This window comes from Camelus dromedarius, chromosome 11 (genome assembly GCF_036321535.1).
Source record: "Camelus dromedarius isolate mCamDro1 chromosome 11, mCamDro1.pat, whole genome shotgun sequence".
Lineage (NCBI taxonomy): Eukaryota > Metazoa > Chordata > Mammalia > Artiodactyla > Camelidae > Camelus > Camelus dromedarius.
In genome coordinates this window covers 40,280,495-40,307,953 of record NC_087446.1, presented here as the reverse complement: position 1 = coordinate 40,307,953, position 27,459 = coordinate 40,280,495, and the positions used below count along the sequence as shown (strand labels likewise).

At 38.7% G+C, this 27,459-nt stretch overlaps 1 protein-coding gene across 1 annotated transcript; it reads right to left on the bottom strand.

Annotated features, from left to right (window-relative positions):
* On the bottom strand, positions 1 to 26,314 carry PWP1 (PWP1 homolog, endonuclein). The gene is made up of 15 exons (XM_010994177.3): positions 26,125 to 26,314; positions 20,301 to 20,359; positions 19,980 to 20,164; positions 16,990 to 17,075; positions 16,793 to 16,889; positions 13,900 to 14,010; positions 12,773 to 12,903; positions 12,078 to 12,139; positions 6,241 to 6,337; positions 5,604 to 5,665; positions 4,269 to 4,380; positions 2,556 to 2,646; positions 2,348 to 2,469; positions 1,119 to 1,224; positions 1 to 306 (listed from the first exon to the last, which is right to left on the bottom strand). The coding sequence occupies exons 1-15, from the start codon at positions 26,194 to 26,196 to the stop codon at positions 197 to 199; spliced, it is 1,503 nt and encodes a 500-aa protein (XP_010992479.1). The 5' UTR covers positions 26,197 to 26,314; the 3' UTR covers positions 1 to 196.
* Between the last annotated feature and the right edge of the window lie 1,145 nt (positions 26,315 to 27,459).

The window sequence follows — 27,459 nt, the reverse complement described above, 5'->3', positions numbered from 1 at the left end:
TTAAAAAAAAAAAAAAACAAACTTTTATTATCCCTTTCAAGAAATGCAGGTGGAGCATACATATCACAAGCTTGAAAGGTACGCACAACGACCAGCCCTGTCTGCTGCCCCCGCAGTTGCAGAGAGGAATGTCTGGCAGTTCTGTTTGTTGTGTGCATGGTTGCAGCTACACAGGGAACATTTTTAGGCCAGCTTTTTAAGATTCCATTGGTGTTTCTGAGCTTCTGCTCCCAAAAGGGCCACTAATAGATGAATTTCTTGTATTGCCGAGAACAAGCCTCTCTCGTCTTCCAAATGCTTCATTTACTAAAAACATAAATAAATAGTTAAACTACCAGATCAAAAAATTAGCTTATAAAAATATAAAGAGACTAAAATGTAGAAATGAGCAATGAGGTTCTCTACCTTGAGGTGGAAATTTTGTTTTGAAAATATATTTAGCACTTTATAAATGGGAAGTAACCAACTCAAAATAAAGTTAACCTCATTCAGAACATTAACTGTTTTAAGCTGGTCCACTTAAAAAAAAAAAAAACTTTCTTTGCCTTGTCCTGGATTTATCCACTTCACCTTGATTAACAGATGTCCAATCTATGATAACAGTGACTCTGTCCCTCCCTTATTATGCAGGAGTAGAATTGTTTCCTACTTTCATCTTTCTCTGCATCATGAGCAGAATAGAGCCTTTTTGGATTTAGGACCTTTTCTCATCAATCAGATAGGGGGGCTTTATTGTTCCAGATTACATCAAAAATAATAAACAGCCCAGCAGAGTAGCCCCTTCAGGAAAAATAGTTGGGGGAGTGGGAAGCACAAATATTTACACTGGGACGGGTCATTGTTGGGAAAGGAGGGCTGCTCTTCAGATCTTTTAATTTTAAAATTCAAATTTTATCATTAAGATATTTTTTAAATGACCTACATTTAAAAGCATGAAGACAAACTTATTTGTGAACCTGAACATTTCCAAATTACATTTGATCTTATTTCCTAAGCAGGCTGTACTAAGGGGATGAACACTGGATCTACCTTTGCTCACTCTCTAATGTATTCAAGTCACACTTTCTATGTTAGCTCTTACAGAACTCATCCAGAGAAAGCAGGAAATTAAGTCTTACCTGAAGAGACTGTACTTATGTCCCAGACCCGAAGCCCTTCTTTCTGACCTCCAAAAGCATAAATAAATGGCAAATCAGGACAACAGGAAGAACAGAAGAGAACTCCCTGAGAAGAGAATACAAAGTCAGTGATTCCAGTCTTTCCAGAGAGCCCCAACCTTGATCCTTAGTCCTGTCTACAAGAACCTATGATTTGAATGGTTACTTAAAACTAACTCACCAGTATCTCTTTCAGGCCTCCTGCAAAGTTCAGTCAAGTTGGAAGGGTTATCATTACAATACAAAGCTGGCCAAGTTCAACACGATGGACATTCTGTGAGGACAGGTAGGACCCTCAGGTCCCTCTAATAGAGATTTCCTATTAAGTCTAACCTGCTCAATAGTCCCAGAAACTTTAATTCTTTTTACGTAATTATGCTGATACCACAGATCACTATTAAATCATTTTTTTAAACTTTTAATTCTTCCCCTTTATATTTTCTATGATGCATATGTTATCTAGTAATAAATAAGGAAACGTAATAAAATCAGTAAGATAATCAGCTGTTCATGTTTTGGGACAGGGTCTTCTAGATTTAAATATAAGCATTCAAGTAATTAAGTATTTAAATATAAAAATTGTTCTGTAAGCTGCCTTTCCACAAATTTATGTATATATACATACATACATACTTACATATATATATATATATATATATATATATATATATATATATATATATATATATATATATATATACATACACACAAATATATCTGCAGTTTTAGAGTTCAGTGCCTGACTGCAGTATGTGCTCAATAAATATTTGATGAATGAATTCCAGTCATTTTTAAAACTTTTGCTACTATGTAGTGATCAATTTCAGTGTGATAAGAACTAGTTATAAAAAGAGGCAGGTGAAAAACTGACCTCAACAGATACGGTGCCCTAAAGGTTCAAGGGTTTCCTGGGATGGCCCTGAGTTTAAAAAAAAAAGGCTATTCCAGTTGTGTCCTAGAAACCATGTCCTTATCATCCTTGTTTTTACAAGGCAACTGTTACGGAGTTGGAAAAGGAACCAGTCTTTGATTTCTCCCAAAACTGTCCTGAGTTGTAAAACTCCCACAATTTGACTAAGCCCAAAATTAACTTCCCAACAAATACATATTCTTTAATGCAGTGATTCCTAGAGTAAGACAAACAGTAAGTCAGAAACAGAAAAAACCAAGATGCTCAAGGATATTCTTACCATTTTCATGTCCCTTGAGTGAACTAGACTTGGCCTGTCTCCTAATATGTCCCAGATCTTCACATACTTATCTGCTGATGCAGTCACAAGACAGCCCTTGATTTGACTGCTTAGATCAAGACCTAAAGGAAGGTAAGATTAGCTCAAAGACTCACTCTGAAATAGATTTACTTCATCATAATAGAAATGAAACACAATTCTTGCTCACCAGAGATTTCATCATTGTGTGCATTAAGTGTAAAAATTGGCTTATCTGAACGTGCATCCAAATTATATACAAAGCCGTCATCTGTACTGGCCTGGAAAGAGTAAAAAGATGGACATGACGCTACATGACAATAAAATTTAGCAACTGGTAAGTAGTATAAATCATAGTGAAAGTCAGCCATGTACCTGACTTACCTGAGGAGCTCATTACAAAATTAACATGGACAAGTTCTAGTTCAGCTGATACGTCTATTAGGCAGCTGAACGTGAGGCTGAATATGAAGCTGTGGCCATGGTATGGACCAGGGTTAGAGAGATGAAAGCACAGGGGTGGAAGTTACATCCATGAGAACAGAGAGGACACATCCCAGGTGCACAGAATTAAAGTGCAGTGTGTTGGGGACAAAGGCCTGGAGAGCACAGCCACTTAAGGTACAGGCTGAGGAAGAAGTAAGAACCAAAGAGGGAGGAGGGAATTACAAAGAATATCAGGGAAGCCTAGGGGTTCTGAAGAAAGGAGTGCCAATGCTATCAATATTTTGGCAGAGATTTAATCAGATAAAAACTGAAAGGCAGATTACAGTAACACTGAAGAAAGGGAGAGGAAACAGAAGGAATTAAGAGAGAGACCTAGTCAAAGAGGGGAGAGAGACCTGAGCCTATAGACAGCCAAGGGAAACAGCCAGGACGGGGAGGACACATGTTGTGGTCTTGAAGCCAGGCTGCGGATGGGGACAGAAACTGAAGAGGGAGGTCTCATCCTTTGAGATTGGGGGGAACGAGGTAAACCATTTTATTTTGATTACTTTCCATTTTCCTAAGTATTTGTGATTTTAGTGCTGATGACCATCTATTAATAACCTCAGGAAATGTGTGCTTGCCTGTTGAGAGCCAAAGTACAATACCACATTCAAATACAACTGGCACCTCACTCCTGATAACTATAAAATGGAATCTGGCTTCACACAGCTCAGCGGGGAGCTGCATGCACTTCTGTGCAGAGTTGAGATTTAATGTTCTCAAAATCAAAATGGCAAGAAACTTAATAAAATTATCCATATTTAAGAGAGTTTTTTTTTTTCTTTTAAGGATTCTTTCCCTCATTTTACAAAACACTCCATACATACTTTAGGAAAATTAGGAAGTATATGGATGTATAACAATTTCCTTAATTAACCTTCCCCTCTGGATAAAAGCTGGGCTTTTACTTCTACATGGATTGAAATATCAGTGGCATCTTTGGATGCTACATAGAAAACTGTTATCTTACAGATATTAAGGGGATTAAGAGATTATACACTTTTTTCCTGCTATATTTGTTAAATAGGCTTTGCATCACTGCAGCTCAAGTTAAGTACTAATATTTAAACAAAAAGGGTTATTTTCTTGGACTGATTTAACCATTAAAAAAAGCATAAAAACAATATTAGCCATGCTTTCTATTTCAAAATAATTTTTACAATTATCACCTAATTATTACAACTAAAAAAATGTGGCACACTTTGGGATGGTTGGAAGTTAATAAAAGTGTTAACATATTTACTATTTTTTGTGGTGGATCCATTGTTCTGTTAAAAATCCTTTTCAGAAAGACTCCAATCCAAATACTTCACGTTGTTAACGTAGAAAAAGCTTTTCAGACATCCTCTCTACAATGCAGTGTAAGAGTCTAAGTCATTAGCAACCTGGGTAAGCAAATAATATGCATACTTACCAAAAAATGACAAGGTGAAAAGTGATTCCAAGTCACTCTTTCAATCTGCCCACTGAATCGCCACATTCGATGGCTTTCATCTGGACTCCGGCAGTCATACAGAGCTACTGACCTGGACAGATATGGGCACAGTCAGGGTTTTAAGACTTCAATTCTCCTGTATTTTCAGTTTATTTAAAATGACATGGTAATAAGACTGTGAAATCAAGAGCCAATTATTTAAAGCCTGTTTTAAGGTTCTAAAAGTAGAGACGACAAGTTGATTTTTATAATTGGTAGACTCGGGTCTTGTCACCTAAAGACACTGGTGGCTCTGGCCTTGACCTCCAGAATGAATCCTCTACTTCCAAGATGAATCCTTTCTATTTCCAAAAGAACAGGCCAATTTCTAATTTCTGCTTCCCCAGCAGTGCTGAGACTGATAACTCATGTCTCAGCCACCCATGCTTACTCTCTGTAAGCAGGTTACTGTGTTTGGGGAACTGATGGATATACTTCTCTAATTCTGAATGAATCCCAACTGAAAAACATAAACATAGTACTTTTCAAAAGGATAAGGAATCAAAATAAAGACTGCAAGTTGGTTTCTGTTTCTGCTAGCTACCTCTCCCACCTTCAGACGGAATCTGTTAAAAAACCAAAAAAACCCCCAAAAAACCAAAAAAAACCCCATACATGTGGCTGGAAACCCCTCTGTGGTGGGCTGCAGTGGTCCCAATTTTCCCCTCTCCCTATATATACATGCCCCTGTCAGTGATTTGGAAGTTCCTCCCATAAAGGCATAGTCCATTTCCAACTCCATGTGATACCTCTTTTGGCCAAGAGAGGAAGACACCGTACTGGTTCCGAGCCCAGGTCTTAGGAGGCATTGGTATCTCTGCTTCTAATTCTGACCTTGCTGTGACAACAAACCTGGGCTAGCCTGCTGGTCCCAGGAGATGTGAAACACGAGGAGAGCCAGGTCTCCGGGCCCAGCTGAAACAAGCCAAGATTGGCAGAGCTGCCAGCTGAACCCAGAGTAGTCAGCTCAACCTTACAGAGGACAGGCAATAAGTGTTCATGGCTTTAAGTCACTGAATTTTGCAATGGTTTGTTTCACAGCAGTGGCTATACACCCTCTAAAAATCACAGCAGTTGCTAGTTAGGAACTATGTTATTATGATAGAACGATATTCCTTTGCAGGCTGAAAGGATCAAGTTGAAAGGGAAAAAGTACTACTAAAAACTTAAACACCCAGAAGCCTCAGTAATAAATTCTACCTGAGTATCAAGTGATACTTTCTGAATTAGTTCAAGAGGATAAAAACAGCAATAACTCCTGAGATATTTTCTTACTTATCATATGATCCAGAAATTAGAGTCTGTGCTTCAAATGGATGAAACTGAAGAGTCTGTACCTAAAAGTAGGAAACATAAATGAACAGGTCAATGTTTGTTTGGTTTTGGTAAAACTGCCTAATACTTGGTGAGAATCAATTTGGCACTGTTTCTACTATTTAAAGAAATATAAATGTACTGCATAATCAAAAGGGCAAAACATGCTTCCCAGTAAAGGCTGACACCTGAAAGACACAATGCAGTATTCCCCAAATTGTGCTTGGAGAATATGTATGTCCCTAAAATGTTAAAGTATAATCAGAAGGAAAAAGGTGGGGGGGGGGGGAATCAAACTTACTGGGCAACTCCAAACACTGGAATTTTCACAAGGTGCATCAGCACATTAGATCCCTGAGTTCTGTAGTAACATCTGTTAAATTCTTTAACCCCATTTGGTGACTGACACACCCTCAGCCCTTTTTAGGAGCCTCTGTAAACATGTTGTAAAGCACAAGGTTCTATGACAATCCAGTGAGATACCAAGTCAAAGCACTTTGTAATTCACAAAAAGCCATATATAAATATTCGGATTATTTGTAGCCAATATGCTTCCCAGATTTTTTTAGAATCCCCTTTACCCACTAAATCACCATACCTTGTCTGTGTGTACGGCAAGACTAGCTGCTGGTTTCCCCAAGGACATGTCCCACAGAATTACAGTGTTATCAGCTGATGCACTTGCCAGTACGTTTCTGAGAAAGGAAACAAATCAGGTTATCTTTTAAAAATAAAAAGCATTACATATAAAGATTCCATTTATAATAGCATTCAAACAAATAAAATACTTAGGAATAGACTTAATGAAAGAAATGCAAGACATTGAAAACTTATAAAAGATTGTTGAAAGAAACTGAAGAGTATCTAAATGAATAGGAAGATAGCTCATGTTCAGACTGGAAGACTTAATGTTAAGACAGAAATACTGCCATCTACAGGTTAATCTATAGATTCAACCAACCCCTTTCAAAATGCCAGATGGCTCTGGCAAAAAAACTGAAAGTTGGTTTTAAAATTGACATGGAACTGCAAGGGACCCAGAATAGCCAAAATAATCTTGAAAAAGGAGAGCAAAGTTAGAAAGTTCACAGTTCCTGATTTCAAAATTGACTGAAAAGCTACAGTAATCAAAACAATGGTACTGGCAGTAAGTACAGACTTTAGGAATAGGAAAGTCCAGAAATAAACCCTCAAATTTATAGTCATTGGTTTTTGACAAGGGTGCCAAGATTATCCACTGTTCAGTGGGGAAAAGAACAGTGTTTTCAACGAATGGTTCAGGGACAACTGGATATTCTCCAGCAAAAGAATGACGTTTAGACCCCTTCCTCACTATACAAAAAAATCATTCAAAATAGATCACAGGGCTACTAAATGTGAGAGCTAAAACTATAAAACTCTCAGGAGAAAATAGGTATAAATCTTCATGACCTTGGGTTAGGCAGTGGTTTTTTACATATGACAAAAACATAAACAAAATAAATTGGGTATCATCAACATGAAAAACTTGTGTTGCAATTATACTATCAAGACAGTGAAAAAACAACCCACAGAACAGAAAATATTTGTAAATTGTATGTGATAAAGGGCTTGCATCTAGAATATATAAAGAACTCTCAGCTAAATAATAAAACAACCCAATTAAATGATGGGCAAAGGATCTGAATAGACAAATGGCCAATGAGCATGTTTTCACATGCTCAAACCATTAGTTATTAGGGAAATTAAAAAAAAATGGGATACCACTTCATACACAGAACAGCTATAATGAAAAAGACAAGTGCTAACAAGATGTAGAGAATTGGAACCCTCTGTCCTACACTGCTGGTGGGAATGTAAATGGCAAAGACACTATCATATGACTAGCAATTATATTCTTAGGTGTATACCCAAGAAAATGAAAACATATGTCCCTGCAAAAATCTGTTCACAAGTGTTCTTAGCAGCATTATTCATAATATGCAAAAAGCAAAAACAAAGGAAATGTCCATTATCCAGTGAGTGAATACACAAAATGTGGTACATCCATACAAGGGAATATTATTTGGCAATAAAGAATGATGTACTGATACATGCTACAACATGGAAGGACCTCAAAGACATTATGCTAAGGAACAGAAGCTAAACCCAGAAGGCCATTTATTATGATTCCATTTCTAGGAAATATCCAGAACAGGCAAATCCAGAGACAAGAAAGTAGATTAGTGGCTGCCAGGGGCTGGAGGGATAGGAGAATAAAGAGTGACTGCTAATGGGCATAGCATGCTTTTTGGATTGATGAAAATATTATGGAATTAGTGATGATGGTTGCGTAACTCTGTGAATATACTAAAAATCACTGAAACACTTTTAAAGTGAATTTTTTGATACGTGTATTTGCTAGGTCATATAGTATGAAATACATCTCAACTTTTTTTTTTCCCTTAAAAAAAGAGCATTAAATATTTTTAATAGAAAAAACCCAGGATGTCTACCTGTCAGGGATCAAGAGCTAATAATGTAGTTCCACAACAGAACACAGGCTTTAGAGCCCAGAAAACCTAAAATGGATTCCTGAGTGCTGCCTCTTACCAGCTCTAAGACTTAAGTTACATTTCCTTGCCTGCCAATGAGAATGAAACAACCAACCTCAAAGGGCTGCTATGCCAAGTACCTGGCTGAGTGACTGGAACGTAGTGAGCCCTTGATAAATGTTAGATGCTGTCTAAAAAATACAGACACTCCTAAAATTGAAAGCTCATTCTTCAACATCTAGCTTTAAAATGGCTCAACACAAAATTACGTCATTAGTGACAGTAATCTTTTTGTTCAGAAAATCAACATACTGTTAAGGTTGTTGATGGGTCCATTTTTAGGTATTATTTCCTCAAGAAGTTACTTCAAAGTACTTTCAGTTTTATAAGTCATTTTATAAGTCACTATATATTTACTGATATATGCAATGTCTCTTAAGAAGATCATGTATATTTGGGTCATGCTAGCTTTTTCTACCATTAAGTCCTGCATACAGGTCATGTTTTAAGCCCCTGGCATTTTATACATTAAATTTAACTTAAATTCCCAATAATCAGTTTATTAATAAACAATGGCTCCCAAAAGCAAAAAATTAAAATTTCATAGTACATTTTCATTTTAATCATTCCAAAAATATCTGAAATTATTTCCACATTCAATTTCTTACTGTGTAAGATCAAAAACAAAAAACAAAACTTCTGAACACTACACCTGCAAGAAGAGCACTCCAACAAGAGAATGAATCAGCAGAGAACATTTTTTTTTTTTTTAACTGGGAGCATTTTACTAGAAACCAAGGTCCCACCAGTTAACAAGGCCAACATGTTATTCTTCACCACAGTCCCAAACTCTATGCACCCAGCGTATGGGACATATTTCAAGACATACTGCACCTTTTCAGTAAAGAAAGGGGAAAGGAAAACCAAGATCTAAAATAAGATGGAGACATAAGAGTTAAGGAGCAAAGAAACGTGTGCCACTGGAGTCAAACAGATGTGAGTGCAGATGCGGAAGGATGGGAGAACAGGTGCCAATAAGAAGCTAAATGGAACTAGGGAACTGTGGCTGGGGAAAGGGAATGATGAATCAGTTGGAATGCTGATGAGAGGTTGTTGCATTAGACTGACCTTTCAGTTAATCAAAGTAACAGTTGCTATACGATGAGAACTTAATATATGTAATCATTGTGACAGTTTAGATTTGTAAATATGAGTGGGTTTCTAAAGCACAGGGCACTCATTATTAGATCTCTTATTTATATGCCCATTAGTCAGGATCAGGCCCAATTCAAACAAAACCCAATTACCTATAGCCTGGCAGCATTAGATTCATCTGGGGGAAGCTTTAAAAACAAAATCAAAACCAAAACACCAACAGATTCTTGGGCCCCTGCTTCAGAACTACTGACTCAATCTTGGGGTATTAGAACCAAGGAATCTGTAGTTTTTTCTTTCTAACTTTTTAATTTTTAATTTATTTTTTTAGGATGCATTTTATTTGTTTTTAATTGATGTATAGTTGATTTACAGTTTATTTTAGTTTCAGGTGTACAACATAGTGATTCACTATTTTTATAGGTTATACTCCATTTAAAGTTATTATAAAGTATTGGTTACATTTCCTGTGCTGTACAATATACCTGTAGCTTATTTATTTTATACATAGTTTGTATCTTAAAAACCTTTACCTCTATCTTGCCCCTCCTCTCCTCCCTCTCCCCACTGATAACCACTAGTTTGTTCTCTGTATCTGAGAGTCTGTTTTTATTTTGTTATATTCATTTGCTTATTTCATTTTTTAGGTTCCACATATAAGTGATAACATACAGTATTTGTTATTCTCTATCTGACTTATTTCACTAAACATAAAAACTTCCACTTCCATCCATGTTGTTGTAAATGGCAAAATTTCATTTTTTTTTTTCCAGGAACTTGTACTTTAAAAGGTTATCCAGAAGTTTCTGGTTTGCAGCTAAGTTTGGGAAATACTACCTAAACAACCTTCTCAGGTGCATTTCCCCAAATGGTCGTAACTCTGGAGAGGTCCGAACACAAACATATTCTTAGGCAAGCCAGCACTATGGGATTTTCCTTAGAATGCTCATAATTACGAAGTGTCCAGTGTGACAGAAATGCTTTGGAAAAAAAAAAGTGCACTGGGTAATCCAGCTTGTTCTCACCCCTGCAGATAAGTTGTACTCAACCTAGTGCTTACCTTCTTGCCACAGTAGTCCCTCAAACCAACTACACTATTTGGAAAATGGCCTTCTGGGGTAACTGTTGTTTAAGGGTAAATATAAAAAATATGTGGATGACATGCAAAAGAATTAAGTTGCGCCCTTACCTTACAGAGTATACAAAAATTAACTCAAAATAGATCAAAGACTTAAGAGTTAAAACTGTAAGACTTTTAGAAGAAAATCTTCATGACAGTGAATCTGGCAATGATTTCTTGGATATACCACTAAAAGCACAGGCAACAAAAAGTAAAAATGAATTAGACTACATCGGAATGAAAAACTTGTGCATCAGAGGACACTAACGAGAGAGTTGAAGGCAACCCATCCATCAAATGGGGGAAAATATTTGCAAATGATAACTCTCATAAGGGATCAAAACTCAGAATATATAAAAAAACTTCCACAACTCAACAACAACAAAATCCTAACCCAATTAAAAAATGGCCAAAAGGACCTGAATAGACATTTCTCCAAAGAAGATGTACAAATGGCCAATAAGTACTTGAAAGGATGCTCAACATCAATAATCATTAGGAAATTTCAAGTCAAAACTACAATGAGATACCACATCACACCAGTTAGGATGGCAATTATAAAAACAACAATAACAAAACCAGAAAGTACCAAGTGTTGAAGAGGATGTGGAGAAACTGGAACCCTTGTGCTCTGCTGATGGGAATGTAAACGGTGCAACTGCTATAAAAAACAGTATGGCTGTTCCTCAAAAAGGTAAAAACAGAATTAACATATGGTCCAGCAATTCCACTTTTGGCTATATATTCAAAAGAACTGAAAGCAGGGACTCTAACGTACATGTAAGTCCACATTACTTATATCTATGTAAGTAACAGAAGCATTATTCACGAGTCAAGAGGTGAAAGCAACCCAAGTGCCCACCAACAGAGGAATAAACAAAATACGGTATACATGTACAGTGGAGTATCATTCAGCCTTAAAAGGCAAGGAAATCCTGCCACATGCTGTAACATGGATGAACCTTAAGCTAAGTGAAATAAGCCAGTCACAAAAGGAGAAATACTGTATGATTCTACGTATGAGGTATCTGGAGTAGATTCATAGAGACAAAGTAGAATGATTCATAGAGACAAAGGTTACTAGGGCCTGGGGGGAGCAGGAAATGCAGAGTTATTGTTTAATGGGTATGTGGTTATAGTTTTGGAAGATGAAAAAGTTCTGGAGTTGAATGGTGGTGCACAACAATGTATAACAGTGTCCAGTGAACTGTATACTTAAACACGATTAAAATGGTAAATTTTATGTTATATATATTTCACCACAGTTTAAAAAAAACAAAAACAAAAACATGTGGATATGTTGAGAAAACTAAATGAAGTGAGAAAAAGGCCTGCCTTCCGTGAAGAAATAATTCTACTGCACCACTGGCACTGCGGTACATCCTGTTTTTCCCAGTGGTGCTGGAGAGGAGTGCACTTGGTCCCCAAATATGTAATGAGCCTCTACTAAGCAAAAAGCTGGCAGGTGATGTGGGGTATGCAAGGACAGACAGCAGAGCTCTTGCCTTCAAGCAGTATATACTGCAGGAAAAGATAAGACATGGACACAAAGACTCGAAACACACAGTGTAGGGAGACAAGTGCAGGCATGAGGAAAAACCACAACGGTTAGTCTTTAACAATCCTTCAAATGGTATTTCTTTTTACCTGATCAATTTATTCCAAGAAAGGTCAAGGACAGCATCAGTATGCCCATCTGCTGAGGAATTCTGTAATGATTGTTCAGTTTAATTATTTTTGGTATTAAATTACCTCCCCAAACAAAACTGATAACACTAATTTGAAAGATTCTTTAAACCTTAAGATTACTGTTTTGATCTTGAGCGCACATGCTCAAAGATCTGGAAACACCTTGTCTCTCTGTTACTATAGAGATACATGATATTCTTTTTCAGGGAAAAAAACTATAGTAGTTCTTAATGTGGGTGCTATAATTCTACAAATCAATCCCTCCCTTTCAAAACTGAACAGTTCTAAAAGCTATAAGAATTAATAGAGGGGTATTTAGATTTCAACATACTCAAGGCTAAATGAATATTTTAAAAGTTCAAAAATAGCTTATTAGTGTGAATAGCTACTATCTATAAAGCGGGATCATGACCAGAGAGTAATCTGTTTTGTGTAAAGATGAATAATGTAACAATGGAGGCTTTATGTAATCAGAAATCAGTTTTTCCTTGGATGGGCATTTTGAAACTAGAAACTACAATAACTTTATAACTACCTGTCCTCTTCCACCAAAACTATCTAACTGAAAAAGTGTATGTTCTTATCCCCTGTCCCCTCTCCCACCAAACCTCTCTGTTTGTCATTGGAGTTTAAATATCTATTAGCTTGCTTACCTTCTTTCCTTTCTTTTTCTTCTTTTTTGATAGCTTACTTCCAAGTGTGAAGACTGGCTCTAAAGAGTCCACTATATCAAGGTCCCACACTTCAATAACGGGGGTCATGTTTCCCACAGCAATATAATTTCCTACAGGAGAAAATGATGTACTTATGATTTTAAAAATAAATTTTAATGACACACTGAGTAATGGCTTAAAGCAGTTTCTCTCAAACTTTCATATGCATGTACATCACCTGAATGCTGTTAAAATGCAGATTGTTTCAAGAGGCCTTGGGTTGGGACCCTGAGCCTTGAATTTCTAGCTGGCTCCTGGGTGATGGCTATGCTGTGCTGCTGGCCCTCAGACCACACTTGAGTAACAAAGACTCAGGCCCCTGGTCCCCAGGTCCTCACACATGTAATGAGAAAATCCCTTCCGCCTTCACAGGCTGCCATGAGGGACTGAGTGTTAAAGAGTTTTTAGCCCTAGTATGACAGGGACAACTAGCAGTGTGCAGCACAGCTACAGTGACTAACATGAAAGCCCAATTCTCCTCCTCTTTTTTTTTTTTTACTTGAAGTACAGTCAGTTACAATGTGTCAATTTCTGGTGTACAGCATAATATCCCAGTCATACATATATATATACATATATTCATTTTCATTAAAGGTTATTATAAGATATTGAATATAGTTCCCTGTGCTATACAGAAGAAATCTGTTTTTTTAATCTATTTTTATATATAGTAGTTGATATCCAATTCTCTCTTCATTTTGGTTTTACTTGAGGGTTCTGAAAAGGGTCATGCACTACACTCTAGCTGGTAACATCAGGTGCATTACGCCATTTTATACTGGGTTTTTATGGGATCTTTGCACAGTTGTGCAGCCCAAAATGGTTTTCAGGCCCTGTCCTTCTGCCTACAGTGGAGAAGTTACCTCTTCAGCCTGTCTGAAATCTGGAGACATACAGCCCCAAACAATTAAGTGATTATGTTTTGAGAACTCTATAACTTCATAAAAGAACATTAACTTCATAAAATATCAACAATTCTGAAAACATTCATACAAAATAGGTAACTTATGTGGGCTAGGAAAAACACAGGAATAAGAGCATTGAGTAATCTTAAGTTTTCTAATTACCAGTCGAATCATCTGGGCTAGGATCAAAATTCAGCCATTCCACACTCAGAGGGTATGCAGACAACAGGATATCATGGTGTACATAAAAAGAATCTTCTTCTTGATTATAAACTGAAAAGATTGGGAAGAGACTTTATTATATCAGAATAAGAAATCACATCCAGCTCAAAAGAACAAACTCTCCCTAAACCTATGGGAGCCATAGGCTTAAAGCGAGACATATTTGATGGCACTAAAGAGATTCCAAAGTATTTACTACTAGGCAGAAGTTTTGCATGTCTAACATATTCCCATTGTCTGGTGTGCTCCAAAGAGGAACAGCAGTACTGACAAGAGAACTGACATCTGCCTGAATACTCGATCCGCATGTTCCCCAGCTACAATGGTCCTACTTTCTGGTTCATTTATTACAGAAAACAAATGCTCATGATGTCTCCATAAGAAGTACTTCAATATAATTTTATCTTTTAAAGATCTATCTGGCTATAAGTCAAGAATGAATCAGCACTGGAAAGAAATAACTCATTTAGAAATCTAAATGCTCGTCAAAAATTACTTCAATTAAAAAAAAAGTTTATGAAGACCAGCAAATTAAATAATGATCTTGAGAACACTCTTCTGGAATATGGCAACTAAAAAAAATTAGCTCTTTATCATTCACAGTTACAATGTTAAGGAACAAAAATATTGTTAAAATCAGTAACTAAGGAGAACTTTAAAAATTATACAGTGAAACATTGATAAAATAGAGCCCAAGAAATCACAGATTTCCCTCAAATATGTCTTTTACTAGAAAGAAGTAATGTTAAGATAAGCAAATGATTTTTTAAAATTCCTCAGACCACTAAACCTGTGATAGATCTTGGGATTAGCAGATTCTCTGTAATGTTCTAGCACATCATTTCATGGTTAAAATGCGTGCTCAAAATGATTAGTTAGTGGTCCTGCAAGAACCTCACCTATGGTCAATGTACTCAGCTTACATTTTAAATAAAAATGATGATGATGCTGTAATTGAGTTTAATTAATTTTTTTTAATTTATTTTATTTTGAGGGTAATTAGGTATATTCATTTATTTTCAGTGGAGGTACCAGGGATTGAACTTAGGACCTAGTGCATGCTAGGTACACACTGTACCCCTGAGCTACACCCTCCCCCTGATGACGATGCTTTAATCTTCTTTTAACCACGTCAGATCAACATTCAGATCTAATTCAGAATGCAATTTTGAAATTATTCTTGAACAGAGATACACTGGGTAACTTGGAGATTCAGACCAAATCCAAATAAAATATATCATTAATAACCTAACTTAGAACAAAATAGGAAGACAACTGTTTTTCTTTAACTTCTCAACTCCACTCTGATACTCACTAGATTCAAAGGAATGACTACAATAAATTCTCACACGAAAATGCATAAAAATCAATGATGACAAACTGTAACAGTTTCAATTTTTCTGAAATTAGAATTGGTCTTTTAAAAATTCCATGAACAAAGTTTTCATTTGAAATACATAAAAAGTTCAAAGATAATTAGGAGAATAGCTTCACATGTATTTGCTATTTAAAGCCTTTCAGCGGGCCATGGGATAAAGATGGCCTATTAGGCTTCCTGCAGGCAGCCCTCAACTGTGAAGAGTTACAGAAATCCAAGCTAATAAAAGAAATAAGTGACAAAGTAACCTAAAAGATGCCAATAAACATTAAATCTAAAGGTTTTAATTTTCAAACTATGCAACTGTATTTCCTATAATAAAAGGCATTAGCCTAATCATCTCTTTAAAGCTTCCAAATTTTAAGGCAAATGAATAGAAGACTGTTGGGGAAGGAGAGTATCTGGGCAAAAACAGACCTGTCTGAGGATCTGTGTGCATGGAAAGGGGCAAGAAAAACAAAAGGGAAAATGTGGAGGCAGAATATTCCAGACATCTTGAAGGTGTTTTTAAGAAAATAATCATTCAATTAATGTTTGTTGAATTAATAAATATCAACTTTAAGATATTTGATTTAAAAATTCAAATAAAAAGAAAAATGTGAATCATTGTCTGCTTCAGATTCCAAGTAGCTGATCCTTAAACAACGTGGGGGTTAAGGGCACTGACCCTCCATGCAGTGGAAAGTCCGTGTATAACTTACAGACCACCCTCCATATCCCTGGTACAGTGTTTCTCCACTACAGTGTTTATTACTGAAAAAGAATCCACGTATAAGTGGATCCTCACAGTTCAAACCTATGTTGTTCAAGGGTCAACTAACTGTATTCACCTCTGGCTTTAATGCAAACATTCCCTGAACTGGGAAAAGTGACCATGACCTTTTGGTTCCTGAAGAGAACCTGTGGGCCTCTAAGTTGAATTTTTATGAAGAAAATAAAATGTTCTGCAGAAGGGGAAATATCTGAAATGAATTTGTGAAAAAGCAGGATAAATTATATAGAATATAACCTTCACCATATAAAGAAAAAGGAGCCAGAAAGTGAACTGGAGTAAAAAGCCAAGGTAACAAGTTACCTTGGGATAAAGAGATTATAGTTTTTTCTTGCATTTAAAAATAGTTTTACCTCTAGGTTTTCTCCATTTTCTCCAATGAAGGGAGAAAGAAAAACAAAAATTAGCAAAAGTGTTTAAATAAAAGATAAAAAACCCCTATTAGAACTTTCCAGGGGATCATTTTCCATAAATAAAGTCAGATACTAAAATGACACATCAGACTTCACATACCCAGGCACAATAACCAGGAAGTCTGCAGACCATGTAGAATTTAACCAGGTAACCCAACTAAATGAGATACAGCAGGACCTGGTGTTTAGAAATTCATCATAGTTACTATTATAGTTATTTTAATATCACTAAAGTAGAGAACCTTTTAGTAAGGGATGTATTTCACTTACCATGTACCTCTAAATTGCACTGGTCCTGTTCAGCTCTGCCACAAACTATGAGATTGTCATTGGGCTTAATCAAGAAATCTTCCCGTTCATATTGCTCCTAAGTGGACAGAGAAAAAGTCATTGACTAGAATCAGATATTTGATAAGGTTTTTCAAACACTTAAGGAGCAGAATTAGAAAAGCCATGCGAATATTTACCGTATCTTTCAGAGTAACATAAGGATCTTGATCATTACTCCCATAGACTGTAAGACCCAAAAGAGATTCACCAAGAGTTTCAGTATCTGTAAGAATTTATAAATCGAAATGAATAAAACACAGAGACAGGCTATAATGGCAGAGTACAGACTCACAGCTCGCTCTCTCCCACAAGTAAACCAAGAATTACATCTACAAATCCAATGAATTGCACACAACACCTACTGAACTCTGGCAGTGTCTCTCGCTTTGAAATACAGGAGGATTCTCACAAAATTCAGTAACAGAAAAAAAGAAAAAAGAAAAAAACCAGTGCAGGACCAGTCCTGTAGGGAGGGAGCAGCAAAGGAAGTCACCCTCAAACTGGGATGCCCCATCTCCAGCCAGGTCAGTGGGGACAGAAGTGGAGCTTCTGAGGGTCAGAGGAGAAAGTGGCAGCTACTTGGTAGCCAGAACTAATAGAAACTGACATGAAGTGTCCCTGTGATCCCCAGCCCTAGATGCAAGCCAGCAGGGACAAGCTGGGACTGGCTGCTGGAGATCAGTGAGGAGCCTGGGCAGAGGGCTGGGGCCTATTGCCCAGAGGCAGCCTCAGTGGACTGGAGGCTGGTGTGAGCTCTGACTGGGGGTGTGTGTGGAATAGAACAGCCTGGGACCCCATTAAAAAAGCACCACTGCTGGTGTGCATGGAGGGGAGGGGTACAACGCAGTTGCACCACAGCTGCTTTTTCTGCCTGGCTCCATTGTTGGTGTGTTCTTGCGAGAAGAGGAGTGGGGCTCTGTCATAGACAAGGTTGCTGCATGGAGGTGGGGCTGAAAGCTGAATCTATACCTAGTGGCCCTGCAACTTCATAGGAGGGACTAAGATTTGTTTATAACCCCAGGCAGAGAGGGTGGATTTGCTCTCTCTGGACCATTGATGGACCCATCCCTCTGGGACAAATAAGCAGTGAGCGGAATTTTGGTGCATGGCGGGGGTGACTACGGGTATTTACAACAGGCTGGCATACCATACGGCATGCAAAGGCAGGGCTGGGGACTGCACTGACCCTGTGGCGCACCACGGATTCAGGTGTGTGACTACATGCTTGCTACGGTGGGTCCTATCACCTGACATTGGTGAATCTGCACTGGTGGTCCTGGGGGCCAGAACCTGGGGGACATCAGAGCAGGTGGCCAACATTCCCGCAGCTAAGGTGGGGACAAAGGCAGCGTCAACAAAGAATACTTTGTAAGCCCGCCCACGTAACAAGTGACAGACAACACCACGGAGAGCACCTCCCAATGGGACATCTCCTGCGGAGGTACTCAGCGATACTTCGTTCCAGATGAAGCGCTCCAACCCTGCTTACCACACGTCACAGCTCAGAAACGGGTCTAGAAGCCTCTATTCCAGCAACAGGGGAGCAGACCCGGCCCCTGTCAAGGCTGTGACAACCACAGAACAAAAAAGGAGGTCCAGCTCAACAACAACAATCAGGGCAGGCTCTGATCACACCACCAACCACACCTCCAATCAAAGGGATAACAGCCAACACTCACAGAAGAAAGAGGTGGCAACCACCCATACTAAGAACAGCCCTCGCAACAAAACTATTAGACGCACACAGTCTACATAGGAATGCTCCCACTTTAAATAAAAACAAATAAAAAATAAAACAGCCCTTCAAGACCACAGTAGATAACTGATACTCCTAGAAGCCAGAGAAATATAAGTAAAATGAAGCAGAGGGACCACTCCCAATTAAAAGAACAAGAGAAGTCCCCTGAAAGAACGAACAATGAGACAGATCTCAACAGTCTACTAGATCATGGCTTCAAAAAGGGGGTGATAAAAGCACTGATAGAAATAAGAGAGACTATGAATAGAGACAGAGAATGCTTTAAAAAGGAAATTGAAACTATAAAGAGGAGCCAATTAAAAACAAAACTCAATTGCTGAGATAGGAGCTGAGCTAAAGACAGTCGAAAGCAGACAAGATAGTGCAGAGGAATAAATAAGTGCCTTAGAAGACACATAAAAAAGTCATCCAATCAGAACAGTAGATAGAAAAGCAAGTAAAAACCAATGAAAGCAATATAAGGGACCTATGGGATAATATAAAGTGTGCCAACCTATGCAAAATAGGGGTCCCATAAGGAGATGATAGAGAAAAGGGGATTGAAAAGGTATCTGAAGAAATCATGACTGAAAAGTTCCCAAACCAAAAGGAAATAGATATCCAAGTACAGGAAGCACAGAGGGTCCCCAACAGGAAGAGCTCGAATAGACCAACGCTAAGACATATTATAATCAAGATAGCGAAGGTTAAAGATATTTAAGAAGGCAGGACTAATAACACCTGATAGGCAACAAATGGGAATTTCCACCAGATGAGAAAGACAGGACCAATACTCTGCAGGGTGTGGAGAATGTCAGGGAGCAGTTTCTGAATGCCATTTCTGTAGACTGCTTAGCTCTTATTGCTCTGTATTCCCATGGTACTCTGTCCTAGCAGGATGGTAACAAGTTCAGAGGCCCACAACCCAGAGTCCAATGAAAAAAACTATCCTCTGCATCTAATGAAGTACAGTGAAAAAGCATGAAGGCCAGAGACTATTAAAACCTCAGCTCCATTATTCACCAGCTGTGTGACATTGGCAAAGGTATTTCATCTTTGTAAGCCTGTTCTCTCTTCTGTAAAATAGAGGTAATAACTCCTCTCTAATTATTGCAGACAAAGAAAGATGAATTACAGATTATCATAATCACTACTTGCAACAAAGCATATAATACTAATTTTTTTTTTTTTGAGATTTTATATTAGTGGGTTGAACTGATTTTCAATTCAGGAAACAGTTTAGGAAGCACGCTGTCTGCCCAAGCCTTGAACCAGATTATCTGACATAAAGGACAACAAAGCCTCAGAGTAAAGCTCTGGAACACTAGAAGCATGATCTGACGCACTGAATTTGTGACTAAAAACTAGTAGAAGTGAGTGAGTTCTCACCTGGGTCACCTTCCTCATCATATTTATCTAGGTCGTATTCGGCCAGCTCATCATCATCCAGGGTCCTGTCATCCTCTGGGTCGCCATCCTCTAAGGGCTCCCTCGGTCGTGCCTGGGTACGGGCACTCTGCATGCCATCCTCTGAAGGATCACCTGTCTCCTCTTCATCACTACCACCTTCTTCTCTACACCAATGAAAAAAGAAAAGTAAAAGGACATCACCCAAAAGGCACCATTCAACAACAAGACCATCCCGTCATCATTATTTAAGATTTACATTTCATCTGACTTTACTACAGGCATCAACATTCTGTAACTTACTGTAATTTTTCCTTTGCTTCGGCAATGAGACGTTTCACTTCTTCTTTACTAAGCTCTACCTGGAAGAGAGCAAATATTTCATTACGATATATTTTAGGAAATCAAAAGTCTTTGAATTAAAAATAAGTTTGTAAACTAATGTAAAATATAACTCAAGAGACATTAAAAATCGAATTATCAGGAGAGATGCAGCCAAGATGATGGAGTAGGACGCTCTTAGCTCACCCTCTCCCATGAATACACCGAGAGAGACATCCACGGACCCACCCATTCAGAACATCTGCTGAACTGACAGAACATCACCTTCTTCAAGAGACAAAATTTGCCACAAATCTGGTGGAGATGGAAGAGGGGATGGAGGGGTGGAGGGGGAGGAGGGGGATGAGGAGGAGAATATTAGTGCAAGACCTGTCCTGCAGGGAGGGAGCAGCAAAGGAGGAATAGTGCTCTCACACTGGGACTCCCCCTCTCTCCAACACAGAGGCCAGCAGGAACAGAGGGGGAACCTCTGAGGCTCAGATCTGTGCACAGCAGCCCTTGACTGACAGAATTAAGTAAAATGGGCACAAAGGGTCCCTGCAATCCCCAGCCCTAGAGGCGAGCCAGAAGGGGTGAGCCGGAGCAGGCTGCCCAAGAATTGGGGCGACTGCACAGAGGCAACCTCAGGGGACTGGAGTGTGTTGTGCACCATGGCTGGGAGTGTATACAGAACAGAACAGCCAGACTGCCCTATTTAAAAAAAAAAGAAAAAAGAAAGCAACACTGCTGGTGCATGCTAGGGGGGAGGGGTGCTATAGCCTTTGTCTTCACAGATCAGAGGCACCACTGCTGGCGAAAGAAAGATAAAGAAGGACACTATATAATGATTAAAGGAGCAACACAAGAAGAGGATATTACACTTGTTAACATATATGCACCCAATATAGGAGTACCTAAATACATAAAGCAAATACTAACAGATATAAAGGGAGAAATTGATGGGAACACAATTATAGTAGAAGACTTTTAACACCACAATAACATGACTGGATAGATCTTCCAGACAGAAAATCAATAAGGCAACAAGAAACTAAATGACACAATAAAACAGTTGGACTTAGTTGATATTTTTAGGACATTACATCATCCAAAAATAGAATATACATCCTTTTTTTAAGTGCACATGGAACATTATCTAGGATAGATTGTGTACTCAGGCACAAAAGAAGCCTCAACAAATTTAAGAGGACAGAAGTTATTTCAGGCATCTTTTCTGACCATAACGCCATGAAAGTATAAATCAACCAAAGAAAAACAAAGGAGAGAAAAACGACATCATGGAGATTAAACAACATGCTACTTAAAAAGGGGGGGGGGGGCAATGATGAAATCAAAGAAGAAATTTAAAAATACTTTGAGACAAATGACAATGAAAACACAACCACACAAAACCTATGGGATGCAGCAAAAGCAGTCCAAAGAAACAATACAGGCCTTCCTCAAAAAAGAAGACAATCTCAAATAAACAACCTAACCTACCACCTAAAATAAGAAAAAGAAGAGCAAACAAAACCAAAAGTAAGCAGAAAGAGGGAAATAATAAAGATCAGGGAGGAAATAAATAAAACAGAGATTAAAAAAACAATAGAAAAAAAATCAATCAAACCAAGAGCTGGTTTTCTGAAAGGGTAAACAAAATTGACAAACCTTTGGCCAGGCTCACCAAGAAGAAAAGAGAGAGAATACAAACAAAATAAGAAAAGAAAACAGACAAACTACAACCAATACCACAGAAATACAAAATATCATAAAAGAATACTATGTATAGATACATGGGAACAAACTGGACAATCTAGAAGAAATGGACAAATTTCTGGAAACATGTAGTTCACTAAGACTTAATCAAGAAAAAAAAAAAAAAGAAGACCACCTGAACAGACTGATCACCAGAAATGAAACAGAATAAGCAATAAAAAAACTTCCCTACAAACAAAAGTCCAGGGCTAGATGGCTGCACTGGGGAATTCTACCAAACATACAAAGAACTTGCACCAGTCCTCATCAAACTCTTCCAAAAGATTGAAAAGAAGGGAGTACTCCCAAACTCATTCTATGAAGCCACCATCACCCTGATACCAAAACCAGACAAAGACACTACCAAAAAAAAAAAAAAAAAAAATTACAGGCCAATATCACTGATGAACATAGATGTAAATATCCTCAAGAAAATATCAGCAAACAGAATCCTACAACACATAAAATAGATCATACACGATGATCAAGTTGGAATCATCCCAGGGACACAAGGCTAGTCCAACATACGCAAATAAATCAATGTGATACACTACATCCACAAAAGAAAGGACAAAAACCATATGATCATCTCAATAGATGCAGAAAAAGCATTTGATAAAATTCAACACTCACTTATGACAAAAACTGTTATCAAAGTAGGTATAGAGGGAACACATCTCAACATAGTAAAAGCTATTTATGACAAACCTACAGCCAGCATAATACTCAATGGTGAAAAGCTGAAAGCCTAAAGGTTTAATTTCCAGAATACATAAACAGCTCATACAGCAAAACAACCCAATCCAAAAATGGGCAGAGGACCTAAACAAGCAATTCTCCAATGAAAACATATGAATGGCCAATAGGCACATGAAAAAAACCTCAATGTCATTAATTATCAGAGAAATGCAAATCAAAACTACAATGAGGTTATCACTTCACACCAGTCAGAATGGCCATCACTCAAAAGTCCAGGAATGATAAATGCTGGAGAGGGTGTGGAGAAAAGGGAACCCTCCTACACTGCTAGTGGAAAGTAGTTTGGTGCAGCCATTATGGAAAACAGTAAGGAGATTCCTCAAAAAACTAAAAATAAATCTACCATATGATTCAGCAATCGCACTCCTGGGCATATATCCAGAGGGAACCTTAATTCAAAAAAACACATGCACCCCAATGTTCATAGCAGCACTATTTACAATAGCCAAGACACGGATACAACTTAAATGTCCAATGACAGCTGACTGGACAAAGAAGTTGTGGTATATTTACACAATAGAGTACTACTCGGCCATAAAGATAATAAAATAATGCCATTTGCAGCAACGTGGATGGACCTATAGAATGTCATTCTAAGCGAAGTCAGCCAGAAAGAGAAAGAAAAATACCACACATTAACACTCATATGTGGAATCTTAAAAAAAAAAAAAAAAAAAAAAAGACACTAGGAACTCATCTCTACAAAACAGAAACAGACTCGCAGACTTAATAAGTCTTATGGTTACTGGGGAAAGGGGGTGGAAGAGGATAAATTTGGGAGTTTGAGATTTACAAACATTAGCTATTATGTATAAAAATAGATTTTAAAAAAGTTTCTTCTGTATAGCACAGGGAACTATGTTCAGTATCTTGTAATAACCTTTAATGAAAAAATATGAAAACAAATATACATATGTATATGAATGACTGGGACATTGTGCTGTACACCAGAGATCGACACATTGTAATTGACTGTACTTCAATTTAAAAAGAAATCGAGGGGGGAGGGTATAGCTCAGTGGCAGAGCACATGCTTAGCATGCACGAGGTCCTGGGTTCAACCCCAGTACCTCCATTAGAAAATAAATAAATAAACCTAATTACCTCTCCCCACCACCACCCCTAAAAAAACTCAACACAAAAAACAGGCCAAAAAAAAAAAAAATCGAGTATCAATCCAGGGTCTCTAAATTTAATGTAAATGGAGTTTTCACAGGTCCTTATAATTAAGATCCCTTCTAACCTAGAACTGTTCAAAAATCATGTTCAGTCTACCTCTCTCCAGTCTTTATCAAAAAAGACAGACTTGTATAAACTGGCTTCTATGACAGCCCATCTTATTTTCTTCCAATTACTCAGACTCCTAGGCTGCTTCTCCCAGTTTTCCCTGTGGATTTTCCTTAACAAACCACCCTTGCCTTCATCCCCTGCTCTTTTCCTTGCTATCACTGCCAAGTATTCACTCATCATGCTCTCATTTCCCCACAAAGCTCATTCATTCTCAAGAGTAAAACCACTGTCTCTGAAATGATCACTCCAAACTTTCTCTTCTCTAGCCACATATAATCCAGTTCCATTTTTCTAACTACCCATAAGACTCTCCACTTGGATATTCTGATTTAAAATTCAAGTCATTCTCTTTACTTCAAAACTGGCCTTCCTTACCTAATCAATGCTTCAGTATCTTTTAAAACACCTCTATCACTGCTAAACTAAGCTTCTATCATTCCGCCCATGGTAGGGATGCTTGATGATAGGTGATGAGCCAATCAATCACCCAGTTTGTACTAAAACGCTTCTGATAATATGGATATCCTCTACAGTGATGACATTCTATAGTTGGATAGCTCCAGAAACTAAAAGTCCTTTTTTAATTGCACATATGGTTTTTCCCCATGTGTCAATAGGTCTCCACCATCACAATCTCCAGTTGTAGCAACTCATTTTGTAACAGAGTAACAAAAATATCACAGAGCAATTTGGAAATTTGTCCACAAATAGAACCAAGACTTGAAACGTATATATTTTAAATACCAAATTAAAACCACACCTACCCAACCTAAAAGGTTCTTAGTTTAATAAAAAGAGACTTGTTTTTCTAATTTCTCTTATTTGTTTGAATTTTCCTTCCTGGGACTTTGTAGAATAAATTAAATCTCTTCTTCCTATAAACTCCTAAAGCAATGGTTCCCATACTTGTCTGCATATTAGAATCACATGGGGGAATCAGGCTATACTCCAGACCAATTAAATCACTTCAGAATTGGTATTTTTTTGAAGCTCCCCAGGTGGTTCCAAACTATAAACATGCTTAGAAATCACCATCTTCAACTATTTGAAAGGCGAGATGTCCCTTTTTTAACAAATCTTACCTCCTTCAGTAATTTTTAATATGAGATTATTTCCTGTCCCTGTTCTGTACATACGCACTGAATGCCTATTGTGAACCAAACATTGGAGAAAACTGGTAAATAAAACCGTCTGTGTCTGGTGGAACTGGCCCAGTAACACTGAAACACTCCCTTTCTTCTTTCATAGCATTAATTCCCAATGACATAATATTACATATACACGTCAACTCCATAAAAGCAGGGACTTTTCTTGTTTTGTTTATGCCTATCCCAGGATCCTGAACAATGCCTGGAACACAGAAAGCACTAAGTATCTTAAGTAATCTTCCCTGCTACCGGCTCAGTCTTTAAGGTTTCCTCTTCATAACTGTCACGTTTACCTCTCATCCCCACTGCCACATCCACATCTCACTTGGTTCACTGCGAGAAATTCCTAATGTATCTCCCAGACTCACGACATTGTCTCCACAGCAGTTTTTCTACACCATAGCTTTCATCCAGTTTATTCCTCTACACGCCGAGCGAAGGAGTGGAAAGTGGAGTTTCACATACATGCTCCCTCTTCCCGTTATGCCTGAAAACACACTAGGGTGTGGGGGAAGCTGCGCGGACGTCAAGGCGACTTTTGGGGAGTTCCCACTCCGAGCCGCACCCCCACCTTCCAGGCCCGTGAAATCCACGTGTGAGCGATTTTGAGGGGGTGGGGCTGCGCTTGAGGGAAGGGACCATGAGGAGGCGCGGCCCCTGCTCCTAGGCCCAGGAGTCCCAGACCCCAGAAGCTGCAGCCCTATCACGACAGTCTGGCCACAGCCGGCCTCACCCGGGTCAGTCCTAGCAGCCGCGCCTGGGCCGCGCGTCCTGGGTCCAGGTCCCCTAGGCGGGGCTGACCCAGGGTGCTGCGAAGAGGCCGCTCCCCTCACCTCAGGGCGACCAGGCCTCACCTTGTCTGGCGTCTCTTTGGCCACGCCGCAGCGGACCCAGGCCACGCACGTCACCTGGCGGCTGCGGTTCATGGTCCCCGACGCACCGACGCCTCACGGTAGAGACTGGGCCCCAGCGGGTCCGGAACCCTAACGGCCTTCCAGCCAACACACTAGCTGACAAGCTCTGAGCCGCCACCTGGGCGCAGCGCAGGCGCAGACACTGGTTCCCGTGGCGTCGGCGCCCGGTTCTGACGTCATTCGAAGGCGCCGAATAGGAAAGGGTGGGGAGAGGGTTGAAAGCGGTTGCAGCTGGGCGAGGAATCCACGTGGGGTTGGCTGTGCTGTGTGGGTTGACTTGAATGGGCTGTACAGGACTGTCCCGCTTGTGATGGTGTCTGCGGGCTTCGTGGAGGCAATGATTTAATAAAATAAATGAAATTGGAATCGTAGGCATCAGAGGCCAGTTTCCACCGACCTTTATTTTGCCCCCAGAGACTTAGAGCTGACAAATGGTAGAGATTTGGGGTTTATTTTTTAAAGTTTTCTCCAAAATGAATGTATCATTTCAAGGAATTCCTCCGCCATTACATTTCATTACATTTTTGGATGTTACTTTCTCACTTTCAAACGTTTAGTACCTATTATATACTAAATATACAATAGTATTTGTAATAACAGCAAATAAGTGCTTGTTATGTGGGAGGCACCTTTTTAAGTGCCTTTTGTTCACTTGGTTACCTTTTAAACCTGTGTGGGAGGTCTTATTTTCATTTAATATATGGAGAAACGTTAATTATCTTTCCCAAGGTCACGCAGCTAGTAGGTAATTTGGATATGAACCCAGGCAGTGTGACTCCAGGTGCTGGCTATAATCTTCGTCAGGCTTCTCAGCTAAGGTCAGAGTCACCTGGAGGCTTTAGAATGGAAAGTCTAAGCAATGCCTGAAGATCTAGGTTTTGGTTACTTTTTTTGTCTGTGTTGCCCTGTCCAGGTCATGTGCCCTCTCTGAGCTTCCATCTGTCTCTCCTACTTCTGAAATAGGCAAGCAAAAACAGGAGGGTGGCTGCTATGGGGAAGAGTGGTGGCAAAGATGAATCTGCAGCACATGGTCCACCCCAGTTGCATTGTCGAAGTGTGCTGTCCACCGGAGGAGTCAGTTTGTGGACAACTTTGCCACGAATTTTCCTCACAATATTTTACTTGATTCTCACAACACTACTGGTGAAACATGATCAAGAATTACCTCCATTTTAAAGGTGAGGAAGCTCAGTGATGAAAAGCCTTCCTACCTTGGAATTACACATGATTGGGGACTGAGAGAACTACAATTAGACACCAGCCACTCCTTATACT

What these genes read in the sequence shown, in the direction of transcription:
- PWP1 (XM_010994177.3), bottom strand. Translation starts at nt 26,196, where the DNA reads ATGAACCGCAGCCGCCAGGTGACGTGCGTGGCCTGGGTCCGCTGCGGC. An exon ending in AGAAAAAGAAAGGAAAGAAG is followed by an intron (nt 12,140 to 12,772) that starts GTAAGCAAGCTA and finishes CAATCATTACAG; the next exon opens with AATTCCTCAGCAGATGGGCA. An exon ending in ACACAATGATGAAATCTCTG is followed by an intron (nt 2,470 to 2,555) that starts GTGAGCAAGAAT and finishes ACCTTCCTTTAG; the next exon opens with GTCTTGATCTAAGCAGTCAA.